The sequence below is a fragment of the Rhyacophila brunnea genome, unplaced genomic scaffold, assembly GCF_057557595.1.
Source record: "Rhyacophila brunnea isolate RB1 unplaced genomic scaffold, BYU_Rbru_1.0 scaffold_19, whole genome shotgun sequence".
In the NCBI taxonomy this organism is placed as follows: Eukaryota; Metazoa; Arthropoda; class Insecta; order Trichoptera; family Rhyacophilidae; genus Rhyacophila; species Rhyacophila brunnea.
The window spans coordinates 21664015-21686375 of NW_028232848.1; the positions used below are offsets into that span (position 1 = coordinate 21664015).

Here is a 22361-nt window from a genome sequence, read left to right on the forward strand (position 1 = left end):
AAAAGCATTGTAACTCTACCCAAGAGCGCCATTTTACCCATTAATATCATCATTGTTTACAATAAATTAATATTATTAGTTACTGTTATTCTTATAGTTTTAAATCATTTCTAATAAACCACATTTTTCAAAATCTACTGATATTTTATGAAATCTACTGAATTTTTTGTCAAAATCTACTGAAATTTTAGATTTTGACTTGGCAACACTGTTGCCATTGTTGTCTACGGTGACTATGTGTCAAATTTTAACTGTCATTTGTATTAATATTGTGTGTTAAAGTCTAAAAACAATCCTGACAATGCCCGCCAAAAGCTTATTAAACATCGATCCTGATGTTCTGTTTCAAGAACATTCTGTCAATGAAATAGATGACACCCAAAAGAAATTACTCCATGAGATCGAGCGGAAAAAGGAAGAATTGAGGGTGATGGTTGGGTGGGCAATAGAATTTCATACATATTATTTCAATGAACACGACGAAAATTATAACTATTACAATAATAAATGTGTCATGTATTTACATTGTTGGATTTCAGGGAAAGATACAGAGATCTAATAGAGGCCGCTGATACAATTGGTGATATGAAGTCGACTGCTAGTAATTGCATAAAACACATTGAAAATATGACAGTCACTTGCCGAAATCTACACGATTCATATTTAATTGGTTTTAAAAGTGAAGCTGTCAATAGCGGTGTTGAAAAGTATGTTTTTACTTGGTGATATAGAATTTTATATTATCCAGTGTGACAAGCTATCAAATTCTTTGGACAATTCAATAGTATGTTCTTATGTATGTTAGGGAACGGCTTCGGTAATTGTGCCGCAGAGGTGGACACGAGCATTTATATATATTTTTTTACGAAAACAGTTTATTCCATGTAGACCAGTGGTTCCCAAAGTTGACTGAGGTCCGACCCATCTAACAAAAATTTCCAATCTTGGGACCCACCTCTTAGCTGTCTTAAAGAAAAGAGGGCATAAATATTGGTAATGCTCATATTCCCTAGTGGCTATCCCCTACTTAATGCTGTCTTATTTGTTCTATTTGAAATAAAAAAAATATTTTTTATATAAGTGTTACCAACATGAATGACAGACTGTTGAAATAAAAAACACAACTTAAAAAAAAAATATTACTTAAATACCTACACCTGCAAGGTTTTTTTTACAAAGTTATTTCAATGGCAAGGATGTATTTGTTTCTTATTTTTCTTCATTACAGTTTTAGCATCAACTTCAACTTTAGTTACTTTTAATCGCAGTGAGTTTGATATATCCAATTTATTTCGGTATTTAGTTTTAATGTTAACCATAGCCGAAAATCCGACATTACACAGATATGAGGTAGTAAAGAGGAGGAGGACTTTCATAGCTTCATCGAACAGGAACAACCGAGAGCCAGAATTTCGTTAATTATTTACGATTGAAACTATTTTTCAGTGACGTATCTTCTGATAAATCAATGAGTTCTTCACTTGCTTTTGTTGACATACTAGTTGGTAAGTCGTCTTGAAATGGGCTACAATTCCAACGCAACGAATCAAACTTTTTCATCTCTTCCCCAAAATAGTCGTCAAAGTAATCTATTAACAGTGATAAATGACTGGAAATTTTAGACAGTACGTTCATCTTAAGCTGCACTTGATTTTCAATAATAAAAGTTTCAAGTGTTTCAAAACAATCATACTTGCCATTCTCAATACAACTTTTCCACAACATAAGCTTTTTTATGAACACTCGAATTTTATCGTGAACTGCAAAAATCCGCGACTGTGCTGCCTGCCATCTGTAGTGCATTGGCAATTCAAATTATTATTATTTTATCACAATATTTTCTGTAACTTAAGTTTATTTCAATTTTTAGGAATTATAAATAGCTGAATGAAATATCAAATGTATCACTTATTTATATCTATTTTTCCCTATTTTCCTATTTTCACCTATTTTTTTAAATTCATGTATACAGTGGCGAGGGCCCACTCAATATTCGCTCGCGACCCATAGTTTGGGAAACCATGATGTAGACAATTATAATAAATACCTTTTTCTCTCGGCGCATCGGCTTTTCAATCCAATAATCGTTAATTGAAAATGTGAAATTTTCATACATTTTGATACACAATTATCACAAACTAAGATTATATGAAGTAATATTAGGTTGGTGTAGGTTAGATTAGGTTTGGTTTGGTTTAAAAAGAAAGTTGTAAAATCTCATGTCCACCTCTGCGGCACATTTACCACGCCTTCTTTGGGATGCCTTAACCCAACACGGCAACGCAAAGGTGGAGAAAGCGCTGCTTGCCAACTTTTTTTTTTGATCATGTATGATCCTAATAAGATCATATGGGCCTCCAAAGAGTGGAGGTTTGTGATTAACAGATTTTTGTTTTTACGCGAAATGGATGTTAGCCACTTGCTCAACCTATTAGGTCGATACTCTGACTCAAACACAAATTGAAAAACAATATGTATATATGGCAGACCCAGGATTTGAACCTGGGACCCACAATATTATAAGCTGACGCGTCAGCCATCGTGGATGTAAGCATGGCAACTACCACGATAATAATGAACTCGCAATCACACGGTTTCATATTATTTAATCGGAGTTGTTTTAACATCATTTACAATCGATAGTTTTAATTAGATATTTAATTATACGGCATTATAGAAATCGTCAATCATCACGAGAGCTCCAGTAGACACACGGTCCACCTTCACCACCTGGATCTCAAGTCCCAAACGAAGGGCTTACAACTTATTTATATTTTTCGCTACATTTTATGAGAGCCTTACTGGCTGGAGGCGCAGCCTTTATTAATTATTAATATTATATAATTGTACACATTACTTAATTGGTATTGATAATAATATTTCATGACAGTATTTTCTATTGAGAAGTACCTACTGTGCAATATAATAAGTCCATATCCAACATAGCCAAAATTTTACCCTAGACGTATCTGGAGTGGCGAATCGGTATTGTTTATATATGTTTATATATGAAAAGAAAAGAAAGTAAAGACTACGTAAGATTGTAAGACAATTATAGATTTCAAAAAGAAAACCCCGTATATTTCAGACCTGCCCTTAATAGAAGTGTCCACGGAATAGCGATCCAAATAAAAATATTGATGACAATTCCGGAACAAATTTGGAGCAGCGTTGATGTGGAAGATTTTCTAACAGCTACACAACTGTATTTATTTGCCAGACATATTTTTACAGGTAAGCACAATTAGGCACCTATCTATTGTTACAGCGGTGGTTATCCACGGTCACTTTGTCAGAGAGTACCAGAATCTTCAAAAGATGCCTATTTTTCACAATTGGATTGTAATCAATTTCGGTTTAAAATGTTAGCATACTTTGGTCATATTATGCGGCATTCCGAGGGACGCTTGTCTATGAAAAGGGCATTTATTCTTTATCCAGGCGTGCACACAAGGGGGGGGGGTTTCGGGTCTGGACCCCCCCTCCTGGGAACGAAAAAATACAAATTATTAAGGTAAATTGAACTATTACTTCTTCTTCATCAGGATTTCATGACTGGATCTTGACCCAAGTGATCTGGCTACCGAACGGCATGTCTAAAAGATAAAAAAGCGCGGACGATACAAACAGACTCTAACTAACTAACAATTATTATGAATGTAAGGCCATGCGCATTGGATAACTACTTGTGAATGCGACAGCTCACAATAACTTGTTGTTGAGCACTTTTAGTTATAGCTGCGTCTAGATGTTTATCGTTGGACTCAAAGGGCGGAGTGTCTGGGGATGAAGAATGTACCCGAAAAATGCGGGTGTCAGTGGTGAAGCGATACATACGAACATACGCTTCAAACCGGAACTGAACCAAAAACTTTAATGCCCTGCTTAGAATACCTTTCATTTTCAGTTTAAAATTTACTGAAAACATGTCGGAAACCTAATTTTATTATTTACTCTCGGCTACTTAAAACAGCCAAGTACACCAAAAATCTTTAAATTGACATACTATCCATTGAGAATGAAAGCATTTTCCACGAAATCCACTCTCAAACAGTGATGGTTTTAGGTACGGTATGTAATGCAAACAGGTTTAGAGACACCGCCATTATGCATTAATGTACTACGGGTGTTACAATACAACAATAGTTATGTTGTCAGGATTTTTTATACTTTGATTATTTTTTAATGAAGCATAACCTACTTTCTAATTAAGCGACCTCGTCATCTTTTCATGGAAAACTGCCACAACTCTCAAAAGTTGTAATATTTGTATTCGTTTCTTTATTCACCGCCCTTTATAATGTGCCACCCCTATGCAGTGCATGACCTGCCTACCCCTGCGGAACATCACTAGCACTATGGCCGGGATTTGGCTCGAAATCTGACTCGATAAAATATTGACAGTTAGTGGCAAATAAAGACACATCAAAAAATTTTGACCCAATGGAACAGGAGAGAAAATGGCATCCATTAAAACTTAGAAAACCATTATGAATTGTCATTATATGATGGGTGCTTATTGTGTTCTTTTTCAGGTCTTAAATTGGAGACTGGTAGTCACAGCGGAAATAAAAACATTATGGCCCTCATGCCCGTGGTACACAAGCAGTGGAATTCTTTGAGCAATTTTAATCAGCTATTGACTGAGGCCTGTCAAAATCAACTCGGGAATGCTGATTTAAAATCTGAAGTAAGCCAAATATTCAATAATGCCAAGTCACTAGAAGCAATATAGAGTTATTTAATTACTTATTGAACACAAAGAAACAATATTTATATTATACAGCATATTGGAGATAAAAAAAGCGTATGTCTGTGTGGCGAACATTTCAGGTGAATTTTTTTATTTTGTCTCGATCAGAGTCATCTATGTAGGACAACTACGCATAGAATTACAGAAAAATAGAACCATCCCATCTTCACTTCCATTAGGGTTGATTGCTTCACAATGTTACTCATTTATGTAGTACCTAGCTACATAATATGGATTATACTTTGTCTTCGAATGCATGATGCACTAAATTGAAGTGTCAAAAATTTGATACATGTTTTGTCGAGTGATTTACGCTATTGGCCAATCGGTTCGAAATCAAAGTAATCTATTTTGTCTAACTTTATCCACCTTGTCAAGTAGTGTTCGCAAAAAAATAATATTTGCCACGGCCTCGATGATACACTTACTAGCGTGATTAACTGTCAATCGTAAGGTCAGTGATTTGGCTGACTAAGGTCCACATAGGGCTTTTTGTTTATTGATTTTTGAATCGGCTATGACAGGGTTTCTTTACACAATAGCCAGATTCACTCTACCAGCGAAAGTGCTATAAGCAGAGGGTTGAAGCGGAGCTTTTTTTGAGTTGCTCCGCTCCAGAATCTAATACTTGCTCCAGCTCTGCTCCAGGGTCTGTTCCGCTCCAAGCAAAAAGTTTTAATAGGTATTATATGTATACAAATGTTAAAAATGAAGTAGTTTTGAAATAAGATTTATTATTCGTCCTTTTTAATTATTAATTCTATTATACAAAATTTTCGAGAGCAAGTCGTCTTTCATTACCTGGCTCTTCTGTCAAAAAAGTGAGGTTATTTATCACTCGGCAGTGTTGCCGTATTTCAAATAATTCCAGTGTTACAAAGTGTGAAATATAATATTTTCATTAAGGCCATTGGACCCGTTTTTTCCTGTCTTCTCAGAATCGTGGAAATGGCAAGGACGTTTAACACGAATTGACACATAATAAACACTTTATTTATTTAAAATCTAATAAATAATATTCAAATAACACTTTTTGTGTCATTAAAATTTTCTGATTCGCTTTACTTTTTAAAATAAATGACAAATAGTCGGTCCTGTTTTCGAAATTGGCCAAAACGACTGTCACGCCACAGTGAATTTTTGAACTTAATAATAGTTTTGCAGGTATATATTGTATGAAAGAAATGGGTAAAACAATACATTTCATTGATTAACTCACGTACTTTTTTTAATTTCAGAAAAATAAAGATTTTAAAGCCATTTTAGTTTGAGTATACATCAGCCAATTTTGAATGATTTTTTCTCACAAAATAATATATACTGCACAATAAAAATATTTTTTTATTATAATATAACATTTCCGTAATACTATAAATAATAATTAACAATGAAAAAATAAATAAAACCCTATAAATTCGGTACAATTAGTGACGCTATATTACCAAAACACGTCGTACGTTTTCATGTATTTATCCTATTTTCAGACAATTTAGATATATAATTATTTTGCAAAATTAACAAAAAGAGACCATTTGATCGATTAATCCATATAGTTTTTCTAATTTCTCATTTCTATCCTTAGTAGGCTTGTGAATTTCAACGGGTGAGGACGTCTTTTTTTTCCAAAATTTTATCCGTCGCGAACAGTATTTTAACTCATAGAAAAATGACCTTTACTCGCATTGCAGTAACAATCAAATTGGCAAGACCACATAACGTAGACCAGGTGTTATAATTTGTGTTGACAAATCAAACATCATAAAATACCAGTGAATGTCAAACTGAGAAAAATGTAGTTATATTATATTATTTATTATCTTGTAATACAAATGGTTGCAGCATGTGAGATATTGTAAGATAATTGAATCTTATAACCACGATGGCTACAAAGAAGTCCTAAAGGTATTCGTTCGGTGCAACATTTATAAAAAAAAATATTTTGGACTTGAGCAGTTTAGATAAAATATAGGTGGACTTTAATTATTTTGATAAATACCTACTTGGTTGGGCTTAATACAGTTTTTATGTACCTGGGTCGCCATGTTTTGTTATTTTCAAAGGGACGTATCCAGGAGTATGTTTATTGGCATTATCAATAGAAACAAAATAATATTATTTTTCAAGGTCTATTTATTATCGATCTTAAGTGGTTTATGTCACAAATAGTAAATTTGTAGAAAATTTAAAGTAAAATACGTTTTCGAATGCTGTCATAGTAATGGCCACTGAAACATGTGTCATAATTTTCCTAATCGTCAAAATAATAATAAAATAAGTGTTTTGGGGTACAAAATCACGTATATGTTTTATGATGTATGTATTTTTCAGATGGTTTGTGGTAAAATCTTTTTTTTTCATACTGCCACAATTCAACTATTCATAATTAATTGTTTGTTAAATTTTTCATTGTGCACTTTGACTTAATAGGTAGGTGATAAAGTTTTTACCTTACTTTATTGTATTAATTTATTGTTAAGTGAGAATTAGCTGCTTTCGTTGTCAGTGTATATTTGAGGAGTGCGCATCCTGACGATGTCGAAAGGCGAAACCAGGATCGCATAAAACGACTCAAATGAAATAGTACAAAACTTTTAGAATTTAATATATTTAATGCCGAGTTGAATTGAATGGAATCACCTTAGGCATTTATTAGTAATTATTTAACTCAAGTAAAACATATATTGAGGTAAGAACCTATTTCATTGAATAATAAAAACAATATTACTCTTCACATCACAAGTGACAAGATTTATATGAATTGTGTATTGCCTGAACTCGTTGATCAGACTAACACGGTCGATGGATATAAGAAACCCTCAATATAATAATTATCAAGTTAACAATTAATATCTATCAATATAATAATATCAATTATCAATTAATAGCTATCAATAGAAAAGAAAATAAAATTATAAAAAAAAACAATTTATAATAGTTATTCTAATACATTGCATACCGTTAAACCAATACACTAATTAAGGAACCAATTATAAATTTTCTATACACTAATGTTCCGAAATCCTCCGCGGCGACCAAAACGTACAGACGTCAAATACATGCTATTATAATAATTGTTTCTTAAATCATAATTGTTGTGTACTAAATTTAAAAAAAAAAACGTTCCTCGACAAATATTCATTGAATTGCTTTCTTTTATGAGTCATTTTTTTATAATTTAATAAAAACGCAATAATAACAGAAATCTTTCATGCCATCTTGTGAATGTTTTAAACTTATAATTTGTAATGTTAGCTTATGAAAATGAATAAAATTATATTTGTTTACACTTTCGTGTTTTTTAGTATTAGATTTTTTTTTGAAAAATATTTGCACTGAATTTGAACCTAAATATGATAGGTTCAAGAAAAGGTGTCACTTCACAAATTCAGCATATCAATAATATGAGGTTCTTATTTAGAGGTCTACTATTTTTATTCTTATAATTTATTCTACCGACTACAAAAATGTTTATAAAATTTGTTAGGAAAAAAATATTATTAATTCAACACTTTTAAAACCTCTGATTTCGTATCTGCTATGGGAGAAGCTTTGTTTAAATTAATAAGTAAAAAAAAACATCCGGAGCAGTGGAGCATTACAATTTTTTGGTGCTCTGGGTAAAACCCCATTGCTCCGTGCTCCTGCTCCGAGTTCCGGTCTAACGCTTTGGGTAGCAAGGTAGGCAAGTACTCGAAAACATGACGAAAATGAATTTAAAAAAACACTGAACATGTCTGTATATCCAGGCAGTGGATTATGAGCCGTACAACTTTTCCAATTGGTGTCTTATGGGCTCGACGCAAAAGATTCGTTTTGGAAGTGAAAAAAGGTAATGTCATTAGTTGCCAGATAATTATTGGGAAGTAGTATAATATGTTAATCTAGGAAATATTTATAAGCCTGGCGATAAAATAATCTCATTGCTACAACTTATTTGTATTTTAGGTGGCTGCCTCATGCTTGGCTAGCTTATTCTTACTTGACAATAAGAAAAGTTTGATTGAATTGATGAACACCTTCATTATGTTGCATAGTACCAACAGTTTGTCAGAGATTCTAACGGCAGATATTGATTCAAATGTTGCACAAGGAAATGTGAAAGAGGATATAAAGAAAAGGGTCGCCTCCAGCGTTAAAGTTATAGTTAAAACTGTTGAACTTCTACACAGCTGCTTTGTTGGTAAGTTAATATTTTAAAAAATATTTTTTAATTAATATTTTATGAGGTTGCGAAAACCCACTTTAGTCAGGCTTCGGCCCGAAACTGTGAATATCGATGGTAGTATTAGCTATTGCTTATACACTAATACAATAGGGGAATGGCAAAGAGTACCTGTTAGAAGGAAGGTAGGTTGTGGTAGGTAACAGAAAAAGTCTTTTTTTACCATGTTCGATCATAAGAAGATCATAAATTGGCCACCACAGAGCGGAGGTTGAATTAACAGATTTTTTTGTTGATCTTTCCAAGAAATCGATATAAGCAACTTGCTTAATCTATTAGGTCCATACTCTGGGTCTAAACACATATTGAAAACCGACATGTAATTTTTTGTCAGACCCGAGATTCGAACTCGGGACCCACGACCTTATCCGCTCGGTATTGAATTTTGAATATTTCTAATGTAAATTGCTGGAAATAAAAATATAAAACCGGGTATTAAATGTATGTACTAAAATAAAACGAGACTACAGAAACTACATGAAAATAGCGGGAAAATGTTATGGAACAAAAAATATTATATTTTACCTTATTATAATAGATATTTCACGGAAGAAAGGAGGCACTATAATAGATATAAAAAAAAAATGCTCATAATTGTGATTAAAACTCGGGCTAAACAATTCTGTCTGTAGTTCAGTGTTTTGTTAAAGGGACTGTTTTCCATCAAATGCAATGGGAAAAAGATTAATAAATATGTATTCAAATTCCCTGTAAACATGTACCTATAGTCTCAAGTTGTGACATTGAGCGTGTGTGCGTATAAATGTGTGTAATCATCTGTATGTGTTGTTTACGTGAAATGTACCAAATTAGTTAAAGCCTTTGTTTGATTTTGTTTGTTACTGCTCGTTCCGCCTGGTTGACCAAGTCGACAAATTTAATTTTATTTATTTCGTTAAAAATTAATATATTGATTTCTTTTTTAATAGAAAATGGAGAAGGACTGATTGTACATAACCTCAATAAACTGTTTCGTAAAAATGCACCTCCTTTGATAACTTTGGTACAGTTTCACGATCCTCTCGGGTTGAAATTTATACCATCAATTGTTGCTGATTACAAGTAAGATGAAATCGCTACTAAAATTAAAATGTCTTAATTTATATTGACGTAAATATTTTTTATTGATATCTATTTTTTCTTCTATAGGTTAACACCTCCAGCACCTTTACAACCCATAAGTAAATCTGAACTCTCCGATTGCATCGGGTCATGGATGTCTTGGGTGAATAAGTTTTCAGCCGAAAGAGTAGAATCATTATTGAAATACATCAATAATGCCAAGTCACTTCACAGCATACGAGAAGAAGCAACAAGCATTGGTTTGTATAGTTTTATGCCATTTATTGTATACAACTTTAGAGCAGTGATGAGGACCCGTGACCCCTGGAATAAAAGATATGTTTTTCAAAATTATGTATTTTCAAGTTTGTAAGTTTATGTTATCAATAGAAATTAATATTATCTTTACGCCTTCTCTTGTCAGAAACTCCATCCAATTGGACGGAAATTTGTGCAGCTCTTTCGATAGATCATCACAACTCCAACGTGTGGTCGTCTCAGTTCCAGCCGTTGCTCACCAAAAGGCTAAGAGACATCATCGCCGTTAAATGGTCGACCATTTCAACTAGCCTGATAAAAAGTATTGAGAAAATGTTGGAGACAGTCAGTAAATACGGTTGCCGTGAAAAAGAAGTCAATCTCAATTGGTTCGTGTGGAACGATTTGATTGGACAATCATATATCGACTCCAAAGAGGACATTATTAGCTCCATCAATCATCTGATGAAAGGTATTGCAATAAAAATTCCCAATATGTATAAAAAATTTGTTAAAATAATTGCATATAATTTTGCCTCAAAAAGATTGTTTAATTAAAGAATTTGAACTACGGGTATTCCTCCTAAATTACGACTTACTAACTGAAAAATAATACTTTTTGACTAAATTATTTCTTATTAATCGATTTCTGTATATGAAAATGGTCAGAAAGTGAAGGACTTCGCTTGTAATCTAATATTTTGAATGAAACTAGACTAACAACTAACTCAACTTACTATCAAAATGTAGGCACGGTAAAATCAGCTTGCTGTTGTAGTTATTGGAAATACTCTTGAGATAGACCTAAATATATAAATGTCATCTGAAATGGTTACATATTAAGGTTAATGTTTACACTACCTACTTAGTCATTTCGCATTGCAAATTTATCTGTGATAAAATCACACTTGTGTTCTGAGATTTATTTGTTAGGGTGGCATGCTTCAAAAACACCTTCCTATAGTGTTGGAAGCTTAAAACAACCTTTTTTATACAATTTATCATTATTTGGAATACTTAGATGAACAATCACACAAAATTGTAAATGAAAGCACATCATATGTTCAGTTAACAGGCCAGCATATTCTTTGTGCTGAAATGTGTCACTCTGCTGAGGCATAGAATATTTATTTTTCTGTGTTTCTCAATTATGCAACTACACTAAAATACATCTGGAATCGCCATCAACTGTTAGCCGGCTCTCACATCAAAACTCGTCTCGTCTGAAACGTGTCGAATACGTCTATGTGATGTCATCTTTATTCATAATACACACGTTGCAAATGGAGCTTCACAGATTGGTTGAATGCGACTTTTGACTTTGAAAAAAACATCTAATGCTGCTATCAGCAAATCGCATGCATCTCAGGCTGCGAGTCGAAGACGCCAGAACGCATCCACATACCTACGAATTGGTCATTTCTATACTGGCTCGCCGGTTGCGGCATCCAAATATCTATACATTTCGAGAGGTTACGTGCGACTGTCGCTACGTGGACACGGTCATATGCAACATTAGATCGATTTTCCCAGAAGGTTTGATTTATGGCTGTGCGGCAGACGAGGCGAGTTTAGATGTGACAGCCGGCTTATAGTACGTAATGTTTATATTGATCACCCAGTGAATTCAATCCTTTTCATTTTAGAAGATTATGAGACAAGCATATTAAAATGACAAAGCAAGTCATTGCATATTTTAGCAATTTTAAAATGTTTTTCTCTGTCAGTGACATGGATTGCGTGAGTAAGGCGCCGTATGCTCCACCTCAGGAGTAGATATAATCAAAAAAGAAATCTATCAAGCATACTTTTCAGATTTATTTTCTTAATGTTCAAATAAATCAATTTTATATTGATTCTGAGCTAACTACGTACAAGTTTTTATATGAAATTTTAATTCAATGTTATATCTGAATATTTTTAGGCATGACAATGCAAGACAGAGGATTCACTCCGAACCTTGAGAAGCTTTGTGAAGACTTTGACCAGAGTCTTCTCTCACTGCTAGATGACTTAAGTATCTACTTGTACGGCGCCTCAAAGAAAGAGTCAAACAGCTCTGCAGTGTCCAATGTTTCTTTGGACGAAGATATAAAAAGCTATATGGATAAATTAGATAACCGAGACCAATCCAATGGAAAACATTCAGACCGTGTTGCCATCGAAGTCTACATGAAGAATTGTTCAAAGGAAAATATAACTAAGTATACTTAATTCTATTTGAATATATTTTTTCACTACAATCCTTGGCGGGTCTTGGCCTCTTTCAAAAACTCCATCCTGGGACGATCCAGTGCCGACACTCTTCAGTTGCTTTGACTGAGCATTTTAAAATCTCCCGTGGCGCACTCCAGCCATCTCAATTTCGGCCATCCAGGTATTCTCTTACCATCGGGGGTTGCGTACATAGCCCTCCTCGCCGGTATATCCTCTGGCGTTCTATGCACGTCGCCGATCCAGCGCAGTCTCTGCATTTTCATATGCCGCGTGATCTTTTCGCCCCCATAAAGTGTATGTGAAGATATATTTTTTAGGTTATTGTAAAAGTAAGTCTTTGTCATGAATTCTTTTACATAAAAAAATTGTGCTTTCTTTCAATGGCAGCTTTTCTTTCAAATACATTCATAGTTTTCTATGGTCTTCTAGGATGACAGACTGGTAATTCCACTAAGTACATATTTGCAAGAAGGGTGAGGGGAAAGATAATTAGGCTTTCATGTCACATCCATGGGACTTGTAAATATGTACCAGTTTCACCATCCTATTCTAAATTATAACATTATAAGAAGCTGCATGCACTGCTCTGCTAAGACTAGTCTGAATAAAATCAAACCATTATATCCCAGGTATTAAAAACAAGTATTGTTTGTTCGAATGTTTGAAATCTAGTACAGGCAGCCCTCGACTTTTGAACGTTCTACTTTCGCAGAATTTGCTATTTCGTACATTTCTTAAAATTTAGAATTTTGTTGATGCAAAAACTGTGCGCTTCCATGCAGTCGCTCCTCTTTTCTCCGCTCCCCGTCACCTTCTCAAATACATAAAAGGGTGGTATTCAACTATAATTTCTTGACAAGTTAATAAAGAAAACACCTGATTGCTAATATGCCTCGTTAACTTTATTATATTGATAAATAAATATTTTAAAGTAGGTACACCTTTTGATGTTTTGTTTTTACATCCCTCTACTTTCGAACATTCAACATTCGAACACATCTTCAGGAACCAATTACGTGCGAATGTCGAGGGCTGCCTGTATAGCAAAATCTTGTTTGAAAAGATACTTAAATTATATTATAATATATAGTTACACCTTATATTATATTTTCATTGGTGAAGAATGCATTCAGTTATTTTTAACTCTTAAAGAAGCTATGAGAGCGACTGCTATTAGTATAATGGTATGTAGTGTGTGATCTCAATGGGAATCATCCTCGGACCCCCCAGATGAGAATTTAGTGCCTTATCCGTTGGACTATGAAGACTGCCTATTTCATTGTTTGTATTTGCCTTTTTCAGTATCATAGAACACATTCACAAAGAGTGCATTGAGAAACTAACACAGGACAAGAACATCTCCGAGCTACACCAAAAGTCCGCTGCCATTTTAACAGCGAGATTCTTCCAGGCGGTTCCCCAACTAGTGCCGAACCTGCGCACCTGCTTTGTACCCCCTCGGATGCAGCATTCTAACGTATATGATGATTACCAGGCTGTGGACCCTGGCGCAACAGAGTCATGGGATGAAGCGTGTAAACTGCTCAACCAAAACTGTCATGTCTGCTGGACTAATTGGATCAAGATTATGATGAAAAGGATTGATGAACTCCTGCTTGATATGCCTCGGGAGTTTACAATTGTGGCTAATATGGATTATTTGCTCATTGTAAGTATTTGACGGATAATCATTAATGGAAATTAACTGAATCAACACAATTTCAACTCAAAAAAGATAACAATATTGCTTGCCGATCTCACACAAAGACGTGATTTATACCATAGTGTCAAAATTTAACTGTCAATTGTCCGTAATCGAACAAAATGTCACTAGACGAAGAAACCAGGACTTCAAACCGTTATTTTTTTCATTTCGGTTTTCGTTCCGGTTCATGTTTTTTTCAGTTTGGTGCATGTTCAAACACAACATGATCTTACCCCTCACTTCAGTTTTCGTTCAGTTGTCGTGACGCATCTCGACATAATTCTCATAATTTTATAATATACTATTTTAAATTTTTATGGCTACGGCTGTACAGTGCAGTATAAAAAAAAATCTTTTTAATGTTTACAGATACATATTTATTAATTAGTACAGTTGAAATTGTAAATTATCAAAAAGAATTCTCGAATTGCAAGCTTCGTATTTTTCCGCTAGGTTCTCTGTTGGCATATAGAATCCCCCTTAAAGTTTAACTTTTCAAGCCCCCCTTTGAACTAGTACGCATCTCCACTGTATTAGGTACATATCTAGCAAATGGTCTCATCAAATTTATGTCTATTTTTCAGCAATGGGATTCAATTACGATTGAAGAAAAAGATGACGAAGATCAGCCAATCACGTCGACGATAAAAATCCCTGCCGGTCCTTCAATGAAACTTCAACAGTTCCTTTATTCTACAAGTCGCATTCTAGATGAAGTCATACCGCATACGTTACCGAAGAAAATTCATATTACATATATCGAATCCGTTGCCAATAAAGCTCTCGAGTACTTTATGAAAGTGGTCAAAGAGAAGTCGGAAGAGATCAATCAGAAATGTGCTCTGCAACTGTTGATGGATGTCAGGCATTTGACTTTGCTGTTAGTGATGCGAGACAATAAGAAAGGTCTTGCGGATAGTCACGAGGTTTGCGATCTCTTGCGGCAGAGGATCGATCCCTTTGACTATGATGTATTTTACCCCCGTCTTCAAACTAATGCAAAGAGATCGGTGCAAAGAGTCCAGGTATGTAATCGTAATTGGATAGTTTTATAGAATTACAGTTCAAGCAATGTTTTCGATAAACTGATATAATAATTACTCCAATTGAGCGTAGTTATGCACAAAGCAGCCAAGCCACAATTTTGAAAAAAATGAGTTATTGTGATTTCCATAATCTCACACGTTTGTTTTACGTTCTGCACAAATCAGCCAAGCTGCTGTCATACAAACATCTCATATAAATGCGTTTTAAAGATTTTGCAAGTCGCAGAATATGACATTTTCAATTTGCATAAAGCAACCAAGCTGCTGTCATACAAGAATGTCATATAAATGCGTTCTAAAAATATGCAATATTCGTTCTGCAAAAAGCAGCCAAATGATAATATTATGTACTTACGTAAATTTTTAAAATCGTGACTAAGGTTTGTTTTTCTACATTCAATTAATAAACATTATTTTCTCAATTATATTATATGTTTTTCATTTTATTATATATAATATAATATACAGATTTTTCATATAAAAAATAGTGCCAGGCAGCTAAATATTGATGTATAATTTACAAGTTTTTCGAATTATTTTCAGAATTTTGAAATTCCCATAATAATTTAGTAACTTAGAAGGCTATTTTAAAGAAAATAATCAAAAATAAAGACATTTCTTACAAAAATAAGAGATGGCTGCATTCTGCAGAATGCACATTCTAAAAAAAATCATTTTACTCAAAACACCTGGACTGCTAAAACACTAAAATTTCATAAATTATATGCTTTTATCTCTTCAAAAGTTATACAAAATCATATATATATATAATATGTATCATTCAAAAAGTATACACAGTATACAGAGGCTTTGTTGATTTAAAGAAACACAATTTACATAAAAGTGCTTCTATCTCTGTTTGAGGTTTGTGTGGCTCGGCTGCTTTGTGCATAACTACGCTCAATTGTCCAACACGTATCCCTCGCGATTAATACCTGTATTTTCATGTATAATAAATAAATAGGTATTTATATTCTACAACATATTACAGACAGCCCTCGATTTTCGCACGTAATTGGTACCTGAAAATGTGTTCGAATCACAAAACAAATAATAAATAGAATTCTGATAGGTTATATACCAATACAGTAAATTTTATTGAAATTTATTTAAAAAACAATATAACAAAAACAACAAAACAACAAATTTATTTGAATTTATTTAAAAAAAAAACAGGGTTCTGAATGTGTGTGTGTCCTACGAAATTGAACCACGCATTATAGACATGCAATAGTGTGTGTAATACACCAATATTAAATGAGCGTCAATGCATAAACCAAGAGCAGTGTTGTCAGTATTCGATGTATGATGTATTCTTAACACGTGTTTAAATCTATCCCATGTTCTTCCTTACTCAAGATCGGTTGCCTGCTTCTTCTTACCCGTTAGGTATTTCAGTTCCCATTATTTCTGACTTCCCTGGTTCGATTGTTGAATGTTCAAAAGTAGAGGGTACTTTAAATTATTTATTTATCAATATAATAAAGTTATCAAGGCAATTAGCAATCAGGTGTTTTCTTTATAAACTTGTCAAGAGATAGTTGAATACCATCCTTTTACATATTTGAGAAGGTGACAGGGAGCGGAGGAGAGAGCTGGTGCGACTGCATGTAAGCGCACAGTGTTTGCATTATCAACAAAAATGTAAATTTTATGAAATGTACGAAATAGCGAATTGTGTGAAAGTAGAATGTTCGAAAGTCAAGGGCAGCCTGTACTTATTAATATAGACATTTTCAGATTATATATAATAAATAAAAATTTCAGACATTGCTTGGCAGTCTAATTCCAAACCACGACCAGCTCAACTCCATTCTGGGCTCAAAGCCATTGACGTCTGGCGGAACAGCTGACAAGGATCCGAATGCTTATATACTGGCCAGCCAAGGAAACACTTCCGTCGCCTGGTTTCCTTTGCTTCCAGTCACTGCTCCACTTTCTTCAACCAAAAAACAAACCGATAAACAGGTAAAATCTTTATCTTTTTATTTATTATTAGAAGAATTGTTTTTTGTTTAATTTTAATCATAACACAGCCAGCAGCATATTTGTCTTTCTGTATAATTTGTTTCATAAAAACCTTCATTTTTACTCTACATAATATTATGGTCATCATGTTGAAATGAAGAGAATGAAATAGATGTCATCTTGTCATCAATTTAAATTATATTATGTTCTTCATAGTTGACAAAGATAATTTGAATAGGGCATTCAATTGTCATCGAAACTCTGCATCTTATCCAGTGTGTTATGTAGGAAGGAGATGCGATTAAAATGTTTGTGCCATTCCAACGAACAATTATTTCGATGTTTGCATCAAGTAGTGCAGTATTAAACTAACAATCGAAAGAGATGACAGATATCTATTTAAAGTTAAAGGATAAAGCCTCATTTCACTCAGAAGTCATCCAGATATTTGGCAACTTGACAATTCATTTTTTTTGGTATTGATCATTTACAGTTATTAATAATTTATATTTTATTTAACCGGTTCTATGCCTTCAGCGAGTAATCTCGCTCTATGAGGCCGTGATCGACAGGCCACACATACAAATTTCGCGAGTTATCTTGTTCAATTTTAAACTCAAATTACTAGCCACTGTCGATTGATTTGCATAATCTAAAAAATTAAAGACACAGTGACATCTGTTTGAATAATTATGAAATACTAAGCCACAAATTATCGGTATTACAGTGATTGTAGTTCGCTCTACATTCAATGTGTGTCATTAAAAATCTGCAACCTGTCAGATACTGCCATAGTAATATTATGAGGCATAGAAAAGGTTAAAGATTAAATAAGTTCTCACTGTTTTGTTATTATTATTTTTGTATAAGGTCAAATTCCGTCCCGGTCATCACAATATTATGGCAAATATTATTCATGGCATCAAGAGAAATTTTAAATAATTTTGAATTGTGGAGAAGGCCTTCATCTATGTCCTATGACTGCAAACATTGCTTCATTGTCAAGTAAAAACATTATTTGGAAATATAACCAAATAGATACATACATGGCAGTCACCGTAGTTCAATATCTAAGCTCTGGCTTCTTACCTGTGGGGTTCTGGGTTTCGATTCCCAGTGACGTGACAAGACATAATATATGTGATTGTTACACCACAGTTTCACTAAGACTATGCTACTATCATTGGCTATCAATAGGGGTGTTAAAAAGTATTTAAAATAATAAAGATATCAAAGTTAATGCGTAAAATTAATAATTTTATTGCCATATTGTAGATCACTTTATTGATATTATTTATGTAAAACCTTTAGCATGTATCTATGGCCTGAAAATAAGTGAACTGTATTACTTATATTAAAAAACGTGGGTATTAAGAGTTTAGTCATTTCTTTGAATCAATGGTTTTTGCTTTTAAATTACAGTGGTTTGGAGAGGATACATTTAAAATATATTAAAGTAATGTATTGAGTTGAATTGCATGATAATTTTTGTGGAGTGTTGTGTTAATTTTTTCTGGATTTTAATAATACATACTTGGAGATTATGTCCATATATGCATTTGTTTTCTAAATTGGCAATGTACAGGGCTGCCTCTGCAGTATCTATCTGTATTTTATCGATACTTGAAATTATACATGACAGCAACCAGAACAGTCGAAAACTTACATTTTGATAGCATCAGTTTGAGGTTTGGTTCCAAAATAAAATTTGTAACCACGTTTCCGTCCTGAAATACCTACTTCGGTGGAGCAACTTTTGAATTTGATTTAAAAAATTACATCCCAAGTGTTATGCATCTAAATCGAAGGATGGAGGTACGCTGATCCGCCATAAATAGTTCACAGTAAACTTTGTCAGTAATATGTAGATATTTGTTTTCATTGAAATAAGAGTAAAATTTACAGATGGCGTTGGTTAGTTTTTAAAATTCAATTTAACCCTGCGAAAGCCAAGCCATAATAGATAATAGTCAAAAAATTCTTGTCTATCTATAAAATATCTAAAATTATGCAATTAAATCATGCATAACTTTGAATATTTTATGGATAGAATAATATGTAATATTTTTTATCTATTATAGTTTGGTTAGGCAGGGCTTAAATAAATTTAAAAAAATAAACCAACAATATGTGTAATATGTATTCCTAATCCAACGAAATCAAATAAGTATGAGTGCAAAAGTGTGCACAATTTTGTCATATCGCCCAAAGTATACCAAAATTATTATGGTTTGGTTAGGCAGGTTTTAATTGATTTGTAAAAACTAACCAACACCATCTGTAAATTGTAGTCTTATTTCAATAAAAATGAATACATATGACTAACAAAGTTTAATGTTCACTATTTATGCCTGATCTAAACAGCCTACCTCCACCCTTCGCTACTGCTATTACATATGGCTTCTGTTTTATGTCCGGTATTTTAATGTGGGTTCACAATGCTCAGGGTTCTCTGTGTTCTGTTTTAGTGCTGTTTCAGTACAGCTTTGATAGTAAACCCAAAAGACTTGTGGTTGCCAATTTATAATCTGACTGCTATAATAAATGTTGTTAACCAAACTTACAACATTTGCAATATTGCCGTATTAACCCGAACATAATGCAGCCTTGAATATAACAAGACTGTATATTTTGGACGATGCTTTAGGGCCCACATGCGCCACGTAGGTCAAAATGGAGATTTTATGGCATTTTCAGAGTATAAGCCTGGACATTCCTTAAACGTTGTAGATAATCTATTCATATAATTTTGAAGCCTAATTATCCTTTATATTTATTTTAAACATTTGATAAGGATGAAGCATTTTTATTACATAAAATAGTATTATTTTAAACCTCTCGATCTAATGTTTTAGAATACAGTCATATTTCAGTACACCCATGTGCAGTGGTGTTGAGATTTTTTAGATTTAATAATTTTTAAATGCATTTATAAAACCATTAGTAAAATTGTTGTAATATTACATAATGTGTGTTGTGATCTTATATTTACTGTCACAATTGAGCGGAATGTTGTCTCAATTAAGCCATATAAATTACTGTTAGTTTTTTGGTTTAGTTTCCGTTCCTTGAGATTTGGCTCAAAAACGCGGCTGCCCCAATTAACTGATGGTCCAATTAAGCAGAGTCGTCCGTATATAAAAAAATATTTAATATTGACAAAGAAAATCTTTTATAAAGTCATGTTTTTATTATCATATGTTGTGTCGCGTGAATCAATTTTGCTCCATGCTTCATTTTCCTCTTCCTATAAAATATGATCCTAACTCACATCTTTTAGAAATGGAACATTTTTTAAAAGCTTTTTTTTGACAAACGGCACAGAATAACAATAAAATCCAATGACAACAAAAATGCAACTGTTAGCCGTTATTTCACCCAAATGGACACTTTGAGGGTAGAAACATATACTTACATATCAGCGTTGAAGAGTGCCAGTTTGAGAGAGGTGGGGCTTTGGGTAAATGAAAAACGTGATAGGAAAGTCATACTTAGGGACTTCAAGTTGAATTTTGTTTCATCAATATTTTACTTACTGAATATGATATATTTTACTATTTAAAAATAGATATTTTATAAAAAAAAAATGAACAGCCTCAGAATCGAACCATAGACAGCTTAGCTTGCAAAATGTGCATAAAAAATAAATATTCAAACAAGATAAAATGCTTCTCAAAAATGCTTCCATTTCGCTCATACAATCTGGAATATTCACTTTATTCCCTGGGAATATTATTTGTGACGTCATTGGCATATTTACATCCATTTGAATGGATAGAAAGGCTACGATAATCGAGATATCGAGTTAATAAATTCTCATAGTTATATGATTTGTTTACGAATCAAGGTCAACATTAAATGTTAAATAAGCATTTGATATCAAGCCTACGCTATTATACATTAATAATCATGATTTATTTTTATTAAGGTAGGCTCTAAACCAATCGCCTTGACTACTGGTACCAAATGATTTTCATTAACGCTCGAATATAACACAAATATTTTAGGTTAAAAACATCGCATTATATTCAGGTTAATCCAGTATTCATTACTAAATTATGCTGATTTGAAATTGTATTTAACTAATACATAATGTGTTACATTTTATATTATAAATCATTGTAATTGTTACATTATACCATCCACATGTTGAAATTGTCTTTTTTTAATGATACATGCTGTTTTTTGTTATGTGCTTAATAATACATCCAATAGACGATATCTTTGCTCTTATTATCTCTAAATTACTAATACTTTTTAAGTATTAAATTGCTGTCCCTAAAAATATTTCCTTCTAACAAATGTGCATCAGTTTGGATTATCGAATCGTGAAAGGACGACTGTTTTGAAAATACTAATGCAAATTATTTTACAGCGCAAGAAACAAGTACAATCCATCAGTCCTTCAAGTCAAGTAAAGAGTAGTCCAGAACCGTCACCATCAGGAAATACGGCCGGTGCTTCCAACATCGTCAGATCAGGTGCTGCTGCTTTCTTCGGGTCTATGACATCCGATTGGTTCGGGAGTTAAATTGAGTAAATCATCATGTTATAATATTAATATTTTACTAAAGTGTACATAATTTAATTGATAATAATATATAATTTTATAAACATTACAAAAACTGTTTTTTAATATCGATTGAAAGTGATTTTTCAAATCCCAATCAGAAATTACTATTTAATATAAATAAATATGATGTATTAATTATACAATAAATTACAAATTTACTTAATTTTCAAAATTAATTAGTTCTATATTATTATTAATATTACATAGATACTTTTAGAATATCCCAAAGCTGCCACTTTGCAATATCACGCACCACTACTGTCCGAAAACAAGATCTCATGGATAACCGCTGTAGTTGTATATGGAAGACTTCTCAGTGACTTACCTATCATGGCGGCAACGCGTGTTTAAATAATGTATCAGCTCTCTTTTTAGATGTGACTCATTTTCTTCTTCGGAATAAACCAAAATTTTACTAATAATGATTATTTTAATATCACTCGTTTTATATATTTTATTTTTATTATTAAAAGCATCAAATTACATAAATTGATAGATCCATACTCCACAGAAGCGTAAAATGTAATGGTAAATTTATGGGCGTTCCTCATCTGAAA

At 33.0% G+C, this 22361-nt stretch overlaps 1 protein-coding gene across 2 annotated transcripts; it reads left to right on the forward strand.

Annotated features, from left to right (window-relative positions):
• The first annotated feature begins 213 nt into the window (after positions 1 to 213).
• Cog1 (conserved oligomeric Golgi complex subunit 1) lies at positions 214 to 21831 on the forward strand. 2 transcript variants are annotated; one of them, XM_085945911.1, is made up of 13 exons: positions 214 to 438; positions 540 to 707; positions 3089 to 3234; positions 4536 to 4690; positions 8699 to 8933; positions 9905 to 10037; positions 10125 to 10297; positions 10462 to 10767; positions 12220 to 12499; positions 13815 to 14181; positions 14802 to 15242; positions 17031 to 17231; positions 21607 to 21831. In XM_085945911.1, the coding sequence occupies exons 1-13, from the start codon at positions 302 to 304 to the stop codon at positions 21760 to 21762; spliced, it is 2898 nt and encodes a 965-aa protein (XP_085802037.1). In that variant the 5' UTR covers positions 214 to 301; the 3' UTR covers positions 21763 to 21831. The 2 variants fall into 2 exon arrangements, with proteins under 2 accessions (XP_085802037.1, XP_085802038.1); XM_085945912.1 differs by lacking the exon at positions 21607 to 21831 and adding an exon at positions 18654 to 18807.
• Positions 21832 to 22361: the final 530 nt, after the last annotated feature.

What these genes read in the sequence shown, in the direction of transcription:
- Cog1 (XM_085945911.1), top strand. Translation starts at nt 302, where the DNA reads ATGCCCGCCAAAAGCTTATTAAACATCGATCCTGATGTTCTGTTTCAA. An exon ending in TGCCAGACATATTTTTACAG is followed by an intron (nt 3,235 to 4,535) that starts GTAAGCACAATT and finishes GTTCTTTTTCAG; the next exon opens with GTCTTAAATTGGAGACTGGT. An exon ending in AAAAACAAACCGATAAACAG is followed by an intron (nt 17,232 to 21,606) that starts GTAAAATCTTTA and finishes ATTATTTTACAG; the next exon opens with CGCAAGAAACAAGTACAATC.